Raw genomic sequence first — 20614 nt, 5'->3', positions numbered from 1 at the left:
TCTAAAATAAACATTAAAATTTTTTTTAAGATACTTTAATACAGCAACACATAACAAATGGAAGGAATCCAAAAATTCCAAACCCAAGTAAGTATCCCCTCACACCGAGGATTAGACCTGTGTTCAGTCTGGTAGCCTCTGGCCACATGTGCCTTTTGAGTACTTGAAACATGGCTCATGTGACTGGAACTAAAATGTTTTTCTGTTAAATGAAACCCTATTGTGATAGGACCAAATTTCCCTGTATCTGATACATTGTGTAAGATATGAAACCACTGTATTGTGTTAGACATAAACACTTCACCAGTTGATGTCAAAGAACTGTTTCTGCCCTATTTTACTAACCAAAGTAACACTAAGATGTGTTTGAGTTCTTTATGCTGGCAACAGGAGTTACTGTGCCTGTGTAAATCATTAGTAATTGAGATCCCTTTGTTCATTTTAATATAAATTATTTTTCTGGTTTAAAAACTATGGTCAAATTACTAAATTTAAAGTCAGTAGTGATATAGATAGAAGTGAGCGAGTCCCAATAAAGACTAGACTAAAGTGTGTCATTGAGTTTCATGATGAATGACAATTGCAATTTACTGCACCAGAGGAAAAGGAAAAACCTCTGTTAAAGAGAGAGGTAATAAAGTGAACATTAAGATACATTTTCTTCAAATACTTACTGAATTCAGTGTTCTGTTAACAGTCAAAAAAGAATAATAGATGAAATTAATCACCTGAAATGAAAGTCCCACAGAAAGGTGTTTTTCGTTTTTTTCTAACTATAATAGGATATGCGCTTGTAGATTTGGCCAGCTATAAAAGGGCTTGTATTCTTCCACAGGAAAAGAATTTTTTAATGGAGATATGGTATAAAAATATATTTGTTTGGAAATTTTGTTAGAAAATGAAGACAATATTTTACAAAAATGAAATACATTCAGTTATGCCAACAGTTACCTATAGAATACAAGATCTTCCTAATACTATTAAAGATAATTGGTTCAATATTTGAAAAGTTGAAAGTACTTACTAGCTTTAGAGGAGTTTTGTGATATAAAAGGCACTAACCAGTTAATACTTACTGTATGCTATTTCTTAACGGACTTCCAAATTTACCAAGAAATGGGAATTCTCGGCCTAAAATCAAACTTACAGCCTAGATATTTTTGCATCTTTTACATCTGCCAAAAATTTTCTTCTAGATACGAAGAAAAATTGTTTCTGTCACTACAGATGGTACTCTAGCTATGTTAGGTTAAAAATCTGGGTTTATCGGAATTTTTTTTTATGAGCCTTGATTTCCTTTATTGTGTTTCACCTTATGCTTATTGAAATTTCCGAAACAGACTGAAAAGTGTCAAAGCTGATAAGTGTATATAATTTCAAATCAAAGAACCATCACCAGTTAAGACTATTCAGAGAGATAGAAGACAATTTAATGATCTTCTTTTACTAATAGTAGCTCATTGGTTGAATTATGAAGAAATTTTAACAATGGCTTACAGTTCTTTTAATACCAATTTAAGGTTATCTTGCAATGAAAGGAATGCTTGCCAAATATTCAGTAATCAAAAGCAAACCATATCAGTATGATACACATTTTTCTCACCAGTATCAAGCTGCATATGAGTGAACAAAAATTGAAACTCCAAGGAAAGAGTATTTGTGACCTTCACAGACGGATACAAAAAATTTATGTTGTATCATGATACAAGCCAAGAATGCTGATTTTTGTACATTTTCTAACAAATTTTAATCGTAATCACATTTTGTAAGTTGGCCACTAAAACTACAAGAAAAATTTGGAACAATTTGTTGGTATCTTGGTAAGTTTAGGGTTGCTTTTCAAGAACAACTAGGCAGAAGATCAACAAGGAAATAGCATACATGAACAACACTATAAAACAAGTAGACCTAACAGACATGTATAGAACACTCTACCTAACTGTATCAGAATGCACATTCTCCTCAAGTCCACACATGGAACATTCTCCAGTAGACCATAGGTGATGCCATAAGACAAGTCAATAAGCTTAATTGAAATTGTACAAAGTATGTCCCCTGATCATAATGAAGTGAAACTAGAAAGAAAGTTGGGAAAGTTGAAAATATGTGGAAGTTTAAAGTACACTCCTAAATACCAATGGGCCAAAGGAAAAAATCAGAAGAAAGGTCATAATAAGGACTGGAACAGAAAATAATGAAATAGAGAATAGAAAATAGATCAACAAACACAAAAGTTGATTGGAAAGATCAGGAAAATTGATGACCAAATGGGATTTATCTAAAAAATGCAAGGTTGGCTTAATATCCACACTTAATGTAATATACTTCATCAAGTAGTATAAAGGGCAATACGACAGGATCATTTCATTAGGCACAGAAAAATTCTATAACCTTTAATTTAAAAACAACAACAGAATATCAAAGAGGAATGGAAGAGAACTTCCTCAGCTGGATAAAGCGCTTTTACAAAGAACTCAAAATGGACAACCTACTTAATGGTGAGAGAGTGAAGGCTCTCCCCCTAAGATCAGAAAAAAGACAAGATGTTTACTCTTGCCACTTCTGTTCAACATTATGCCAGATGCTCTAGCCAGGGAAATTAGGCAAAAAAAAGAAAGTAATAAAATCTGAGAGGAAGAAGTAAAACTATATCTGTAGATGATATGTTCTTGTATATAGAAAACTCCAGGTAATCCACATACCAAAAACCTATTAGAACTAATAAATGAATTCAGCAAGGTTAATGGAAACAAGATCAATATACAAAAATCATTGTATTTCAATTCACTAGCAATGAACAAACCAAAAATAAAATTAAGAAAGCAATTGCATTACAATAACAATAAACAATTAAATGCTTGAGAAGAAATTTAGTGAAAGAAGTGGAAGACTGGTACATTGGAAATTATAAAACATTGAAAGAAGACCTAATTAAGTGTTAAGACTTCATGTTCATGGACTGAAACACTACTATTGAAATGGTGATGCTCCCCAAACTGATCTACAGATTCAGTGTAGTCCCTATCAAAATCACAGCTGGCTTTTTGTTTGTTGCAGAAATTGTCAAGCTGATCTTAAAATTCATGGAAATCCAAGGAACTCCAAATAGCCAAACAATATTGAAAAAGAACAAAGTTGGAAGACTCAAACTTCCTGAGTTCAAATGTATTACAAAGCTACAATAATCAAGAAGTGTGGTATTGGCCTAAGGATAGCATATAGATCAATGGAATTGAATTGAGAGGCCAGAAATAAACTCTTACATCTATGGTCAATTGATCTGTGACAAAAGTGCCAAGACACCTAAGTAGGGAAAGGATTAGTGTCGATAAGCAGAAGAATGAAGCTGGACCTCATTCTCACACCACGTACAAAAAGTAAAAGGAATAAAAAAAAATCTAAATGTAAGAGCTAAAACTATAAAATCCCCTAGGAAAAACATGGTATAAATCTTATGACCTTGGGTTGAGCAATAGTTTCTTAGGTAAGACATCTTAAAGTGCAAGCAACCAAAGGGAGGAAAACAGATAATTAGACTTCATCAGAATGAAAAACTTCTGTGCATCAAAGGAAAAGAATGTGGAACAACAGCCCACAGAATGGGAGAAAATATTTATAAACCATGTATCTGATGAGTCTGGTCTCCAGAATATATAAAGAACACTTACAACTCAACGATGGAAAAACAACCCAATTTAAAAATGGGTAAAGGAGGGGTGCCTTGGTGGCTCAGTCGGTTAAGCGTCTGGCTTCAGCTCAGGTCATGATCTCACAGTTTGTGGGTTCAAGCCCCATGTCGGGCTCTGTAATGACAGCTCGGAGCCTGGAGCCTGCTTTGGATTCTGTGTCTCCCTCTCTGCACCTCCCCCAATCACACACACTCTCTGTCTCTCTCATAAATAAAATAAAAACATTAAAAAAAATTTTTTTTTTAAATGAGTAAAGGATTTGAATAGACATTCTCCAAGAAGACTGAGTTTCTTTTTGGAGTGATAAAAATATTCTGAAATTAGATAGTAGTGATGGTTTCACAATACTGTGAATAGTCTAAAAAGGCTTTGAATTATATACTTCAAAAGGGTGAGTTTTATGGGATTTCAATTATTTGAGATTCACTCATGTTAATGCATGTAGTTGTAATAGCTGCAGTGTGATATTGCCATTGTATGAATATTCCAAATTCTACCCTTCGCTGCAGGTATCTTTGCATTGTTTCTAGTTTTCTTTCTCCTTCCCCCAACCCTTAAAAACATTCTGGTCTGAACATTCTGGTAGGTGCCACTGTGTGCTAGCTTCTCTAGAAGGTTGGAATTGCTAGGTGTTGGGGGCATGCACGTGATTTTTACTAGATATGCTCATTCCTGTCCAAAGTGTTTCTGCTTACTCTCCAATCAGAAGTTTATGAGATTTTTCCCATTGCTCCACAACTTTACCAATGCTTGTTTTTCTCCGACTTCGTTTTTGGCAATCTGGTGGGTATAATGGTATTTCATTGTGTTTCTGTTTATCTTTCCTTTATTAATAACAGACATATTTTTGCTATTTCAGGTTCCTCTTATGATTTTATGCCTATTGAGGACTTTGTCCTTTTCTGGTTAATTCACAGTTCTTTATGTACACAGGATGCTTACCCTTCATCAGTTAATGTGTCTTGCATAATTTCTCGGTTGTCTTTTAAATTTTTCTTAACTTTCTTAACTTTGTATTTTGAAATATTTTTCGGTTTTCAGAATGATGAACTGATTTTCTTGTGTCCTCAAAATGTTACCAAACAGGCTATTTTTTTTTCTCTCTGTTTCAAAAACACACAGTTTAAACATATTTGATTAATGCCATCCGTTGCACTTATTACCATTACTGACGTTCAGATTACCCCATTTTTGGCCAGTGAGAGATTTATTCAGACTGTTCCCTGTGTCTTTTTGGCACCATCCTGGTCGTCTTCAGTAGCTTACTTCTATTCTGGTATGAAAAGATGTTCTAGGTTCTGGAAGAAGCCATTTCTCCAAAGACTCCTGGCTCCTTCAGTGAGAAATGGTGTCTAGAGGCCACAATCCAGGTGTGAGGATTCTCATTGCTACTTTATTTGTGAGTTTCTAGAAATTTTCAGGGGACAGAGATAAGAGATTTTTTTTCCTCTGAAGATAAAACACACCAGGTAATTATAATTACACTTTCTGTTCAAATGTTGAGCCCTAAAGTTTTTACTGAACCTTAATAATCTTATATCAGCACCTTCTTTCCACTTTGCCAGAAATCTCAAGTTTCTTCAATAACACTCAAGTAATTAATCATTCGTTATATCACAGAATATGCAGATAATAGCCTCAATATAGCAACACCACCAAGAAAAACTTGATTGTTTTTACTGTTCTCATTCTTGGGGTGTTACTCCCCCCCCCCACCCTGAATGTAGAGTTAAATTACTGTATTTTCATGTTACTTGGAATAGTTTATTTATTTATTTATTTTTTACTAATCTATATGCCCAACGTGAGGCTCAAAATCATGAACCTGAGATCAAGAGTCATATGCTCTACAGACTGAGACACCCAGGTGCCCTGGAATACTCTTTGGGGATTATACCACCATGGGAAATAAAGTTAGGTTTGTTCCTCTTTTTTTATAATTTCAATTTTTAGAGTGCTTTAAAATTTTTTATTTGGTCTTTTAGAATCATGTAAAATATTTATATAGTTACCAAGTCAAATGGGCAAAAGATTTTTTAAAAATTTTTTAGTGTTTATTTTTGAGAGAGAGAGAGACACACACACACAGAATGCCAGCGGGGGAAGGGCAGAGAGAGAGGGAGACACAGAATCCAAAGCAGGCTCTAGGCTCTGAGCTGTCAGCACCAAGCCTGATGCGGGGCTCAAACTCATGAACATTGAGATCATGACCTGAGCCAAAGTCAGACACTTAACCGACTGAGTCACCCAGGTGCCCCACAAAATAGGATATTTAAGGAAATCTAGCCTTCTGCCATATTCCTTCTTTCCCTGGGATTATGGTTGGTATCTTCCCAGGAATCTGCAGGGTGGAGGAAGCTAGCTATTGCTGTTAGGCTTGGGGTTTCAAGTGTAATTCATGAACTCCCTCTTCCAGGGAGTTTTGTGATTTCCCCTCCAGTGTTTGCCTGGGAAGGCTCCAGAGATGGAAGGTAGCAGGGTCATCTCAGGACAGGGTCCTTTCCTGAACCCCCAAGCCCCCTGTCAGTTCCAAAAAGCTCCTGTAGTAGAATGGTGTTTTACAGTAATCCCCTTGAATAATTTAATCTAGCGCATTAATTGAGGAACATATGTAATGTCCCCAGAAATTGGCTTGTGGTCATTTCAGGTCAGGTCATGTCCCCACTGCTTTCTTCACCAGAGATTCATAATGATTCATCTAATTATCGGTTCATTTTTGTCCAGACCAGAGCCTTACACAAAGACTCAGAACCCTTGAGAATCTTGGGGGCAATGGTGTTGATTAGAGATTTAAATTTAATCTGGATCCCAGTGGCTGCCTCCCCTCTTCTAGGTTGATGTGTAAACTTGTCAAAATACAGCTGCTCCCCGCCCCCCCCCCATTTAAAGCCCTGAATGTCCTTGTCAAAATAGGAACAGAAAAAAAGCCAGATCCATGTTTTCATATAAAATACGTACAAGTGGATTCGATTGTCCACAGTGGGTTGATAGTCAAACCAGGGAGAACCCTTCCCAGAAAGCATGAAGCAGAATTATATATTTCCTGGAGTTATAATTTATCAATCAAAAAGGAGTTTTCTGGGAAGTTTCCCTCAAGACAGACATCAATATTCAGGCTCTGGGCACCTTCCCACAACACTGGGGATCAGTCCAGGAATGGTGGGTCTTCTGGTAGAATGGAAGGACCCAAAGTCACTAAATTATTTCAGTAATAAATTACCAGAAACCTAGAGAAAAACCAAACATGACATAGTCTTCCCTTAGTCCTGCTCCATTCCAGGAAAGAAAGCTGTCAGAGGGAAGATAACAAAACTTTCAAATATTAGCAACAAATGGCTAGATTTGGAGGGTTCTCACTGATTTCCAAGGATTAGATAATTCCCATGCTTCATTAACAATTGTGGAGTGTAACAGGTGGGGGAAAAATCCATTTTAACTAACTCTAATACTTGCCCAATCCCCATCACCTTTAATTGGTGGCTCTGAGTCACCTGCCAAATGTCAGTAGTGTCTTTCACACACATGCACGCACCCTCACATAATCTGGGGCATGGTGTACCTCCTGAGGCATAGGGACCATCCCACCTGCAGGCCCCTTTAGCACCATCACTTACAGCAGGGGGAGGAACAGGCTTTGGTATCAAGGCAAGAAGAAATCAGCCTCAAAGCTGCTCTTATCCATGTTTATTGAGAGAGTAGGGGAAGGAAGGCTGGATGTTCAGGGCTGGGCAGCAGGTCCCCAGCCTACAGATGGCAGCATCATTGTCCCCAGGCAGAGATACTCCAGCCTCCACTCAGCCAAGGTACATCAGGGACCCCTGGAAAGGAGAAGCCAAGTTTGAGTGTGCTCTCCTCCATCCCACTGCCACTGGGCACTTGAGGGCACAGATGTGACTCTGGACAGAGTCCCCAACAGGGTTATACCTTACCCCCAAGGGCCCTCAGCAGCCCCCTTGCCATTCGTATGTGGTCAACTTGGTTCCCACCCAAGGACATCCTGTTTCTGGGGGCCAGCAACGAGGATTCCCTGACATGGGGCTGGGATGCCTTTGTGGCATTTTGAGGAGCAGATCGTTTCACTCTGGGAGGATGGCTGGGGAGGACTGTCTTCACAGGGAGGGTGCACAGGGTGCCCACATTACCAGCAGAGACTTCACAGCTCCCACGGCCTCAGGGCCCAGCTCAGCCACACACTTCCTGGAACCCTCAATGAGATGTTCCACTGGGATCCCCAGGATGGTCAGGATGAACTTCAGGGGGCTGAAGCCTTTGAGAAGGGGGTTGGCCATGGCCCCTGCCCCAGCCAGAGCTGCTGTCTCAGTTATGTCTTCTGCCCCAGCCAGGGCCTCGGCCCCAGCCTCCATAGCAGGGTTGAGGTCGGTCAGAGCTGAGGCCACAGGCTTGACCATTGTGTCCATGAAGAAAGTGGCAGCTGCAAACACAAGTAGAGAAGAGCCCTCTGTCTGGACTGGGCCTCTATGGAGACCTGCCAAGGGCCTGTCTCCTCCAGGTTGTGCATGCTCCCCTAACCACCCACTGACAGCTACCCTGTCTGAGTTGGGGGAGGCCCAGCCCTGAGGAGTCCTCTGCTGGTTGGGAGAGGCAGTCATGTAAGCAGATCGCTGTGGCCCAGCAAGCAAGCAGCTGGACAGAGGGACATACAAGGTGGCTCGAGGGTGGAGGGAGGTGAAGAAAGCTCTGAGTAGGATCCAAGACAGGCTTCCCAGATGAGGGGACACCTGGGCTGTGCCTTGAAGGAAGAAGCAGAGAGCAGATGGGTAGTCCTCGACCAGGGCCAGCACTGGCATTGGCCAAAGCTTGGACAGCCTGGTGTTGGGTGAAGAGAAGAAAACAGGAATGGTGGGAATAGGAAAGGAAGTCTGAGGGCTGGAGCAGGCAGACCCCAGAGAACCTTGAAGTCCCAGGAAGGAGCAGGACATCCTGCCCAGAAGGACGAAGAGCCCAGGAGGTGGTAAGCAGAGGAGTGGCCTGGTGCCCAAGGCAGGGGCAACAGGGGACCCGAACAGAGCCTCTGCCAAGGCCCCATAGAGAAGAGCTGGGAACTAAGTCCTGCAGGCACTCACCAGGATGACTGAACAGAGCCACACAGAGCACCACGAAGGTGGCCGTGAGCTCCATGGTGGACTGGGCTCAGTGGCTGCTCCTGGGAACAGAGACAGGCCTCGCTGTGATTCATATACCCTGTCCTCACCCCTCTCCCAGGCTGGGGCCTCACCCACCTCATCCTCCTGAGAAATGTGTTGTTTGCTCAGCTAGTAGAGCCCCAGCCAACTTCCTCCTCAGCCTGGTGGGCCCTGGGAGACCCATGCCCTGCTACACACCCAGGGCCCAAGGACTTCCTGTTGGCAGGGCCCCTGGACCAGAGGGCTGGGCTCTTCATTGAGAGCAGGAATGTAGGTTATGCTTTGTGCGCACAAGGCCCACCCAGGATGTTGCCTTTGCAGAGAGCTCTCTGTTCTGACCCCATCTGGTCCTCCAGCACTGCTGTGGGCCCTGTTGAGGAAGGGGCAAGTCCTTCCTCCTGCTGCCAGACCATGGAAATAGCATGCAGTGGGGGTCCTCTTAGCTCTTCTGGTCCTGGAGAGGCAGAGAGGAAACTCCAAGCCCACCCAGGTCAGACCTCATTCCTGGCCACCTCCCTGGTGAGACCACAGCCAGCTACCAGTGAGAACACAAGGACCTGGGACAGTTTTCCAACTCTGCCATCAGTCTCCATACTAAGAGTTTCTTTAAAAGTCCTTACACATCTGTCACTACAGAATATGACAATGGAGGATTAGCAGAACATATTTAGCCCCATGACACAGGCTCATTGGTGGGGAGATCTGAGTTTTCACGGAGTGTCATAGAATACCGCCCCCCCACCCCCCACTTTGGTTACAAGAGGGTTTTGACCTTTGCAGCATGGCGGGTCTCCAGCCACTCCTGAGCTCCCACGGCAGGCACTTTGCACCCTCCGCCTGCAGACAGCACAGGATTTATTAAGTAGCTGTGACCAGTGCGTGAACATTCGTGTGGTCTTCACACAATTCTTACACTTTGTCTTGATTGTCTGGGGGTGCTTTGCATTATCATTCTCAGTGTGGAACTAATTGCAATAGAATATACATTTCCAACTTGTAAAATTCACCTTCGGGGGATTTTTCCAAAGGGTTCCTGCTCTTGAGGCAAGGACAAGACCCAACAAGAGAGTGGGATCCAGCAGGGTAGGGGTAGGGGTAGGATCCAGCAGGGTAGGGGCTCCTGGGTGGCTCAGTTGGTTAAGCGTCCAACTTCGGCTCAGGTCATGATCTCACAGGTTGTGGTTCAAGCCCCATGTTGGGTTCTGGGCTGACAGCTCAGAGCCTGGAGCCTGCTTCGGATTCTGTGTCTTCCTCTCTCTGTGCCCCTCCCCGACTCACACTCTGTCTCTCTCTCAAAAATAAATAAACATTAAAAAAATCGAAGAAAGAAATAAACAGGAGATGTGGTTCATCCCTGCTTGGGACTGGAAGGAAGCCTTAGCAGTCACAGGGCCACCTAACTTGTCAGATTCAGGCAGCGAAAGGACCCCAGACCCACTGGGGTCTTGGGGGTGGGTGGGGGCAATGTGGAGAGAGGGAGAAGGGCAAGGTCAGGCTCTGTTCCTTGTGAACTTGAGCCATGACTTCCAAGTGGCATCTGGTTGTGGGGAATGCAGATGGGGCTGCCCTCTTGTTGGTCAAGCCCTGCATGTGGTGCATGGCTGGCTTCACCCAGACTCCATGGCTTGTGGTCACAGTGCACCCCTTGTCCACAGAGTTTGGACAGCACAACCAAACACAATTCCAAATAAGAAACAGAACAGGGCAGGATTCTGAGTTAGTGGGTCCTCAGGGCTGACTTAATTCACAGTTCTGGGACCGCACCCCGACAGCAGTCCTGACCTCATGAAGCAAAGGATGCAAAGTGACCCTGTCATTGATGGCAGGGGTCGGGAGGTGGCGATGGTCTCCACTCCTGGTCACCTACACCTTTAGCTGTCAGGGTGGGTTTACAGAAGAAAGAAAAGGATGGACCAGGTTTCCTGCAGGGGTGAGATCCCGAGCCAAGCACCACAGCCCCAGTGACCACAGCTCCTGCCAGCTGGTCCATGGCCCCTCACAGCTGATGGTCCTGCTCATTTGGTGGGTCCACTGTTCTTCCTCTTTTGTCCAGGTGGCTGTGCTTCAGCCAGTGCTGGTCCTCTCTGCCCCGTGGCTCTTCTCTCTCAGGTATGGGCCATGGAAGCAGCCCCTCAGCCCTGCAGTCTAGGCTCTGGGCTCTGACCCAGCTTCAGGCCTCTGTGGTTTGGGGCCAAAAGGACTCCGGGGTTTTATTCTTCTCCACCATTGCTCCCTTGGGGGTTCCAAAGGGATGGCCAGAGCAAGGCAAAATTCCCTGAGTTCTTGGCCAAAACCCATCTAATGGAACTGCAATCCCAACATTGGCCTCACCAGGGACAGATGGCTCTTCATTGAGCTTTATCTGACTTTTTTAAATGCACTAAATGACCAGGGCCCAACAAGAGAAAACCGACTGTAAGAGTTGACCCAGAATTACGGAACCAGGGATCTGAACTTTTGTGACCTTAATCCCCAGAGCCAAGCCACAGTCACTCTGTTCCCAGCTGGGCTTCCATCTTTGCATCTGGTGCCCAGGGCAAGTGCCCCCACAAATATTCATTGCATCTGAGATAAGACGTAGCAATGAAAGTATTGCATGAAGTCACATTTAACATTTTTGTATATATTTTTTCTGATATCAAACACAAGTGCCTTTTATTTTTGTGTAATGTTTATTTTTTTTTGAGAGAGAGAGCACGCACACTAGTGGGGGAGGGGCAGAGAGAGATGGGGACAGAGCATCTAACGTAGTCTCTATGCTGACAGCATTCAAACTCATGAACTGTGAGATCATGACCTGAACCAAAGTCAGATGCTTAACTGTGCCACCCAGGAGCCCTGAGTGCCTTGTATTTTTACTTGCTAAGTTTTGTCTACTAGTCTTGCTGATTCTTCCCATGGATGTCTTCACTGGGGTCATCTATAGGATGGGGACATTTATAGAGACACACCCATGTCAAGAACTGTGTCTTCCTGCTCCATTCGGGTGAGGGGGTCCCAGTGGCTGCCCCATGCTGGGAATTCCATCCAGGGAATCACCTCCTCCTGGGTTGTGTGTGTCCCTTTGTTTCCTTCAATTTCCCCAGAGGATCAAGGTCAACTTCAGGCTCCAGCCAGGATGGGGCTTGGGTAGTTATCAGCTGTGTGTGTGTGTGGAGGGGTGTGTGCGGGGGTAGGGGACTTGGGGCTTCAGCTGCTCTGCTCATAGGATTATCCCTGTTTCCATCCATTGCCCAGACTCCCTATTCTGAGCCCTTTGTGGGGTGGTGTCTGCACAGACGGTGGGGTTTCCCTTCCTTGGCACTGCCAATCCCTCTACCTACCACCCCCTCACCCTGGAAATGATTGTTCTATTGTCTAATAAGGTTTAAATAATTATTATTGAGGGGCACCTGGGTGGCTTAGTCGGTTAAGCGTACACTTTGGCTCAGGTTATGACCTTATGGTCTGTGGGTTCGAGCCCATGTTGGGCTTTATGCTGACGGCTCAGGGCCTAGAGCCTGCTTTGGATTCTGTGTCTCCCTCTCTCTCTCTGCCCCTCCCCTGCTCACGCTCTCTCTCTCAAAAATGAATAAATATATTTAAAAATTTAAAAAAAATTATTATTGAGATGAGACTCATATAACATAAAATTAACCATTTCAAAGTGAACAATGTTGTGCTACCGTAACCTCTATCTAGTTCCAAGACATTTTTATCCCCTTGAAAGGAAACCCCATACCCACTAAGTAGCCCTTTCCCATTCCTGCTCCCTCTCTGGCTCTGGCCAAACCCTCAGTCCATGGCCTGTCTCTATGAATTTGCTTATTCTGGGTATCTCATATCTATGTAATCATACAACGTATGACATAGCATAATATTTTTAGGTTCATCCATGTTGTAGCCTGTGTGGTGCTTCGTTCCTTTTTATGGCCAGTTATTCTATTGTATGGACATACCACAATTTGCTTGCCCACTTATCCACTGATGAGAGCTGTTTCCACTTTTTGGTTATTGTGAATAGTGCTGCTGTGAGCATGTGTATGCAAGTATTTATTTCAGTACCTGTTTTCACTTCTTCTGGTAGATACCCAGGAATGGAAACCTGATTCCTATGGTTATTCTATGTTTAACCTATTGAGAAACCTCCAAAACTGTTTTCTATAGGAGCTGTACTGTTTTATGTGAGGTTTCCAATGTTTCCATTCTCACCAACGCTTGTTTTCTGGTCTTGGTCTTTGTTTCTGGTCTTTGTTTTCTGGTCTTTGTTTCACATCCTAGTGTGTGTGAAATTATACCTTAATTATGTTTTTATTTGCATTTCCCTAATGACTGATGGACATTTGCATATCTTCCTTGGAGAAGTTTCTACTCAAGTCCTTTGCCCGTTTTTAAACTGGGCTCTTTGTCTTTTTGTTGTGAGCTGTAAGAGTTCTTTATATATTCTGCATACTGGACCCTTATCAGATAAACAATTTGCAAACATTTTCTCTAATTCTGTAAGTTGTTTTTTCACTTTCTTTTTTTGTTTGTGGGTGCTTTTTCTTACTTTCTTGATAGTGTTCTTTGGTGCACAGAAGTTTTCAATTTGATATCAAATTTACCTATTTTTTTTCTTTTCTTGCTTGTGCTTTTGTTGTCATATCTAAAAATTCATTGCCAAAGCCAAGATTTGGTCATGAAGATTTATCCTTATATTTTCTTCTAAGAGTTTTGTGTTTTTTGCTATTACATTTAGGTTATTGGTCAATTCAATTTTGAGTTACATTAAAAAATTTTTAATGTTTATTTATTTTTGAGAGTGAGAGAAACAGAATGTGAGCAGGGGAGGGGCAGAAAGAGAGACACAGAATCTGAAGCAGGCTCCAGGCTCTGAGCTGTCAGCACAGAGCCCGATGTGGGGCTTGAACCCATGAACTGTGAGATCATGACTTGAGTTGAAGTCAGACGCTTAATTGACTGAGCCACCCAGGTGCCCCTGAGTTACATTTTGTATATGGTGTGAGGTAGGGATTCATCTGCATTCTTTTGCATGTGGGTATCCCGTTCATCCATTTTTTATCATTCAGAAATTTCTTGGCTTGTTTGTCATTTTATGACCATTTTTTTTGTCTTTGTGGGTTTACAACTTGAAACAATTATTATTAGTCTATTTTTAGTAGAAATTTGAAAGAGAGTAAAGTAAATGCGTGTGCTTAATGGAAATCATAAGATTTAAATTTGCAAATGTCTCTGATGTCTTCCTACCTGCTTCATTCTCCTGGTGTCTCACTAATGGGAGCAAAACCTCATTTTTTCTGACCACTGTCAAGTCAAGCACAGAGAAAGCAAGCCCCAAGTTTTCTCAAACAAATAATGACTAAAATTGTTTTGAAATTTTCAACGATTTATTGATAAAAGACAATTCACCCTTTGGGGGAAAAATTACCAGTGTTTACAAAGTTCTATAGATGACAGAAATCCCTTGTGGGGTTTGAGAGGCCTCAGGGGTCAAGCCCCTTTCTTGTTAATCTCCCTCTGTGCAAGTCTAATTCTAGAAATTAATCCTACAGACATAAACAGATATGCCAACAAAAATGCCTTGTGACAACATCCGTGACAATTACTTGTAAAAGGAAGCAGGCCTGCAGTGTGCCTTTTGTGTTTTCCCCAGGACTTTTGCCTTGGTGTGTGGGTGTCTTCTTCCATAAATTAAAAAAAAACATGTATATATTTCATGACTACATTGATGAATCCAGGCTGGATCCATTATACATATAATTATTATTATATTATTTTTTTATTCAAAGAGAAACTAAAATGAAAACCTTCTTGTGGTCTTAAGTACATCACTGGCACTTGGCTTTGGGCCTCCTGTACGTACATGGTGGAGAAACCATCTGCCATTAGTGGAAGTAACTGGAGACAACGCATTGTCACAGAAACTGTGGGCTGTCTTCATAATGTCACTGCCAAAAATAATGAAGGAAAATATTCTTATCTGGACTGAGGTGGAGTGCTTGGGGGGAGGGGGTCACCTGCCCCTCTGCACCACCCCCAGCAGTGATGCTGCTCGTGTGCCCTGGTGTTGATTGAGCACATGTGGCCTGGTCCATGGTCATTGCGCTGTAAAGGCAGGCACCAGGGCCCAGCTCAGGGTCCAGCTCTGCTCCTGACAATCAAGGTTTCAGGGTTCTTATCAAGTCCAATTCACGGTTACTGCCAGGTTGGGGTGCAGAGGGGTAGATGATTCTCCACACACCAGGCCCAGTCCAGATGAGGGACATTTTCCTGTGTCATTTTTTAAAAAGATTTTTAAAAATGTTTATTTATTTTTGAGGGAGAGAGACAGAGAATGAGTGGAGGAGGGGCAGACAGAGAGGGAGACACAGAATCTGAAGCAGGTTCTAGGCTCTGAGCTGTCAGCACAGAGCCCAATGTGGGGCTCAAACTCATGAACCACGAGATCATGACCTGAGCCAAAGCCAGACACTTAACCAACTGAACCACGCAAGCGCCCCTCCTGTGTCATTTTGTTTAAAGTTTATTTATTTATTTTGAGAGAGACAGAGACAGTGTGAGCAGGGGAGGGGCAAAGAGACAGGGAGAGACAGAATCCCAAACAGGCTCTATGCTGTCAGCAGGGAGCCCGACACAGGGCAAGATCCCACAAACCATGAGATCCTGACCTGAGTGGAAAGCAAGAGTCTGACGCTTAACCAACTGAGCCACCTGGACACCCCTCCTGAGTCATTTTTGAGAGGAGCACTTTTTGTGGCATTATGGAGAGGGCCACCCTGGTCCTATTCTTTATGCTAGGAGAGCTTAGAATGGACACCTAGTTGTGTTTGCTTTGTTGGCCTCATCTGCCTCCAAGTACACCTCATTACAGAGGCAGCTACCTGTTTCTCCGAAGTGGCTGACCAAGCACAGCCCCATGTGACTGGAGGGAATTGGCACTGGCCCAGGGCTGAGACCCCCCGCAAGCCAGGACCCCATCCAGAATTCTGCACTGGAGACCCCAGAAGTGCTGGGGGTGATCAGTGTGGGACCTTGGGACTTGACCTGTGGACACCTTCCCCTGTGCTAACAGGACTAGAAAAAGTTGACTACAGGGAAAGAACAGAGAAAAACCAGAGGCTGGAGGAGGTGGGGGCATGCAATCTGTGGGCTTCCAGCAGCCTGGCTTTTCGGCGGCATTCCAGTGGTCTCCCTACATCCCCTTCCTGGAGTTCTTTATCTTTAAAGTACCCACCCCTCCTTCCTGCATAGTGGTCAGAGTACACCTGTTCCTGGTTTCCCATGAGCCTGAACAGTGATGGTAGGTCTCCTTCCAAGGAGATTTCCAACTCCAAAGATTTCCAACTCCAAAAATACATCCCCATAGCTACCCAGCAATGTGTGTGTCATTGTGTCCCCATTTCACCACTGAGGCCAAGAGACTGGTCTCAGGCCCCTAAATCATAGTGGTCAAGGCCAGGACTTTATTGAAGCCAGACTGACCCTTCACCTCACATAGGCTTTCAGAGCCCCCTGACTACCCCCAATCCCTAGGGAACCTTTGGCAGAAGGCAGTGGTGGGGGCAGCTGAGGGTGTGTCCAGAGCCTAGGTGGCCTGCATCGTGGGGGGGTGCCTTTGCATTTGGCTCCTGATCCTGCTGCAACAATTCACCACATACTTAGTGGCTGAAACAACACACATTTATTTGCTCCCAGTCTGGAGGCTGGACTGAGCCAAAGTGTGGGCGCTGTCAGGGCCAGGCTCCCTCCAGAGGCTCTGTGGGCCTCTTCCAGCTTCTGGTGGCTGCCCAGATTCCTTGGTTTATAGTCGCACCACTCCAGTCTCTGTCTCTGTGGTCATGGAACCTCTTCCTCGTGTGTGTGTGTGTGTGTGTGTGTTTGTGTGTGTGTGTGTGTGTGTGTGTGTGTGAAACTTCTCTGCCTCCCTCCCTCTTTCTTTCTTTCTTTCTTTCTTAAGTTTATTTATTTATTTTGAGAGAGACAGAGACAGTGTGAGCAGGGGAGGGGTAGAGACAGAGGAAGAGAGAGAATCCCAAACAGGCTCAGCACTGTCAGCGCAGAGTCCGATGTGGGGCTCGAACTCACGAAACTGCGAGATCATGACCTAAGCTGAAACCAAGAATCCGACACTTAACCGCCTGAGCCACCCAGGTGCCCCTCTCTGCCTCCCTCTTTAAGATTACATACCATTGCTTGCATTCAGGGCTCACCAGATAATCCAGTCTCCTCATCTTCATTTCAAGCTAACTTTGTAACATCTGCCAAATACTCTTTTTCCCCATAACATTCAAAGGCTCAGGAGATAGGACCTGGATAGTGCTGGGGTGCATGTCCACCTCCTGCCCCTGCCAGGAGCCTTCTGCCCCTGCCAGGCCAGTGGAGGGAGTCCAGAGGGTGTCACAGCCTAGCTGGCATGAGGAGAGTGTGCAGGGTGGGCGGCGGCCATCAGCATCCACCTGGGCCTCCCTGAGCCCGCTCTGGCACACACACCTGCCTCCTGCTGGCAGAAGGCTGAGTAGACACTGAGGTGTGCCTCCTGGGGATGACATGGTCAGGCTGTCCTGGGCAATGTTTGCAGGACATCCTTTGAGCCAAAACAAACATCAGCTGGTTTGCTCCTCCTGGAATGAAGTGCTGAAGGTAGACAAGAGCTTGAGCAGCCCCGGGGGTGTGGGTCAGTTACTGAGTTCAGGGCTACAGAAGGACCAAGAAATCCACCAGACCTCAGAGCCAGGGATTGGGCAGTGAGCTGGCTGCTTCTGCCTGGGCCATGGCTCTAACTTCAGCAAACAACAGGCTGGGGCCACTGAGTGCTGTGCCCTCCATCTCTGAGCGTCCCCATATTCTCTTTCCATCCCCTTTTTGCCAGATCAGCATCTGGTCATGTTTGCTTTGCTGGCCTTGTCTGCCTCCAAGTCCAGAAACAGGTTTCCGAGTCCTGCCTGATAGCTTGGCTAAGTAAATTAAGCAACTTGGAGTGGATCATGATACCAATTCCACCTGTTGGGAGGTTGGCCACTCTGAGCAGGGGGCCCAGCCCTGCCCCCCCACACTTGTGGGTGGCTGGAGCCCCCCGTTCTGGCTGGTGTCTTGATTACCATGCATCACCAGAGCTCACCAGGTTTCCAAGCCCACCTTTTGCTTTCTCTATGACAACTCACTGTGACGTGGTCCCCTTGTCGGCCACTCACATTTGGGGGCTGCTGAGGCCAGCACTGTGCAGTGTGACAGTTTGGGCTTCGGGGTGTGACTGTGAGGCTGCTCAAGCCTGAACTGCCTCTGTTTCCATCTCTGTGACCTGTGCACACACTGCCTGGAAGCAGTGCCCTTGGTGTCCTTCCTCAATCCTCATGAGCTCCTTTCCCACGAAAGAATGGGCAAGTTCCTGAGAGGTTCCTGGATCCTGGGACCGCCCCCCGTCCCAGCTGTAGCCTGCTCTCAGAGACCCCCCAGAGGGCATGGCCTCCCTGTTTCCTTGCAGGGAGTCCTCCTGGGCCTGGGCCACCACACCAGACAACAGATGATCCCCCACTCTCCTGTCCTGAGTCATCACCATGAGGGGACAGGCAGGGACGGCCAGGGCTTTTCGGGGGACCGAGAGGCAGCCAACCCAGTGGGGCCTCAGAGTGGCTTTACCAGAAGCAGGCTGGGGGCAGGGGCAGAACAGGAGGGCTGCTGGCCTCACCTGCAGGGGAGAAGGGCTGCAGTGTCCCACCCAGGAATCACACCACAAATCTATGCCATTACCCCACTTCGGGCTCCTTCCTCTTCTTCACAGCTTGCTCATCTGGGGCCCTGGGGCCCTGAGGCTCTGGGCAGTGTTCCTGCTTCCATGGGGCCTTTGCTTGGGTCAATATTGATCTGGCTTCTTCAAGTACTTCCTTCTGCCTCTTCCCAGAGCCCTGCTGCAGGGAGGGTGGGCAGGTTCGGCAGCCGGCCACAGGGTTTTTGCTGTGTGGGCTTGAGGCATGAGCAAAAGTGACAGAGAAGCTGGCCTGCATGGCTTAAGCAAAGACTGAAATTCCAGTTTCTAAGTAGCTGTCTTCCCCAGGCCTGCAGCCACCAGCCCCGTGAGGTTCCCTGGGATCTGCTGCTCTGAGCGGCTATGCTGACCACAGCAGCTGTGGCTGAGCCATGCCCTGGATACCTAGGCCCCATTTTCCTGTTTCAGCCCGGGCCAGAGTGAGCCTCAGCAATCAGGGAAGCATCCACCGGAGGGGCTGCTGGTGGTGGCTCCCTAAATGGAACGGTATGGGGTGAGGGCGCAGATAGTACCACACTCATGAGTCAGAAGAAATGTAGCCCTGAGAACATCAGCCATCTGTCTGAGGTCCTGGGCCAGTTGGTGGGTCTGCACGGTCTCCTGGACCCCTTCCCACAGCAGGTGCCCCTCGGAGCAGCCACCCACCAGGTGAGGGGTGAGAGTTGGATCAGACACCAAGGGGTGTCCCAGCCCAAACTCTGGACCAGGACCCCACCAACATGGAGAGGTACTCACTGCCATCCCAAAGTAAGGCTGGCTCGAAGCTGATTCAACAAGCTTGAGACCCAAGGGTTTAATAGCAATCCCCTCTGCTACTCCCACTCCTCAGAGGCCGTGGAGGGACCAGGATACCTGGCTGTGCCCATGGGAAGGGCAGCTGGGAAAAGGAGCTGCCTCCTTCCAGGGGGGCATGCCCAGCTGCCCCACTGCACTAGCTCTGATGGACTTGTGGCAGGGTCCAGAGCAGTGCAGAGATGTCACCCCTGGAGCCATAGCCACTTGGCTAACTGGAGCCCGTGTCCCACAGAGGGCAGTTGAGGCCTTCAGAGATCCTGCCTCACTTTCCAAATCCCTCCATTCTCTCTCTGCAGCCATCCGTCTTCAGGATTACCCCCACCCCAACATCTGGTTTATGGCAAACTTTGCTACCTCCAGTCCAGGGTCTAATCGTGGGGTTTCCATCTCTCCCTGCAAATGTTGGCTCCATAAGGGCCACTGTGCACTCCCCTGTGGCCTAGCCCAGCACAGGACAGACTTGATTGCTGGGTCAGTTTCTCCTGAGCTTGGGAAAAGCAGATACACAGGGGGTGTCTGCTGACTTCCAGATCTCCCCAATTCCGTTTCGTGCAAGAGACGCATCTTCCCCTATTACCATCACTTTGACCCCAATTCTTCTCAGAACAGACTTCCCACCTCCCCTGCCTGTTCTTTTCACCGAAGGCCCACCCCACCTGCAAGTCTGCTTGCTTCTAGTGCCGGCTCTCCTCGCCCTGTTGAACTTTTCCTTCTCCCTCTGGGCCTTGGCACTTTCGAGGCCTGAGGAAGCCAGGAAGACCCCCGGGGTGTGGGTCAGGGTCTGTGTCCCATCCTGCCCTTGTCCTCCAGGCCTGCCCTGGCCCTTTGGCTCCAGGACTGAGAATGCCTTGGGTCTCAGGTGATGGGGGTACAGCAGATCTGGGAACCCACTTTTGTAGAAGATCATGTAGGAAAAGGGTTTTTTTTCCCCCTGCATATCCAATGTGGATAAAGACCCAGCTCACAGCTGAGCTCCTCTTCTGCTCCTGTGTCTCTCAGAGCTATTCTCTCTTCCTTCTCAGAGCCTAGCCTCTGGTGAAGCCTGGTGCCAGCCTCCCCCACCAAGCCCTTGCCCTGCTCCCAGAAGGCACCTCTCTGCTCCTTTAGGAGAATAGGGGCACCTGGGTGGCTCAGCCAGTTAAACATGTGACTCTTGATTTCGGCTCAGGTCATGATCTCATGGTTCGTGTGTTTGAGTCCTGTGTCCAGCATGGAGCCTGCTTGGGATTCTCTCTCTCTTCCTC

General features: G+C 46.1%; 1 protein-coding gene across 1 annotated transcript; it reads right to left on the bottom strand.

The window, feature by feature from the left end:
* Positions 1–7358: 7358 nt before the first annotated feature.
* On the bottom strand, positions 7359–8884 carry SCGB3A1 (secretoglobin family 3A member 1). Its single transcript, XM_043560560.1, has 3 exons — positions 8774–8884; positions 7832–8121; positions 7359–7507 (listed from the first exon to the last, which is right to left on the bottom strand). The coding sequence occupies exons 1-3, from the start codon at positions 8826–8828 to the stop codon at positions 7484–7486; spliced, it is 369 nt and encodes a 122-aa protein (XP_043416495.1). The 5' UTR covers positions 8829–8884; the 3' UTR covers positions 7359–7483.
* Between the last annotated feature and the right edge of the window lie 11730 nt (positions 8885–20614).

Source organism: Prionailurus bengalensis, chromosome A1 (genome assembly GCF_016509475.1).
Source record: "Prionailurus bengalensis isolate Pbe53 chromosome A1, Fcat_Pben_1.1_paternal_pri, whole genome shotgun sequence".
Taxonomy (NCBI): domain Eukaryota; kingdom Metazoa; phylum Chordata; class Mammalia; order Carnivora; family Felidae; genus Prionailurus; species Prionailurus bengalensis.
This window is presented reverse-complemented; position numbering and strand designations above follow the sequence as displayed.

Coding starts and splice junctions, on each gene's coding strand:
- SCGB3A1 (XM_043560560.1), bottom strand. CDS start 8,828: ATGGAGCTCACGGCCACCTTCGTGGTGCTCTGTGTGGCTCTGTTCAGT. Junction 8,122..8,773: donor GGCTCTGTTCAGTCATCCTG/GTGAGTGCCTGC, acceptor TTGTGTTTGCAG/CTGCCACTTTCTTCATGGAC. Junction 7,508..7,831: donor GAGCTGTGAAGTCTCTGCTG/GTAATGTGGGCA, acceptor TCTCCTTTCCAG/GGGTCCCTGATGTACCTTGG.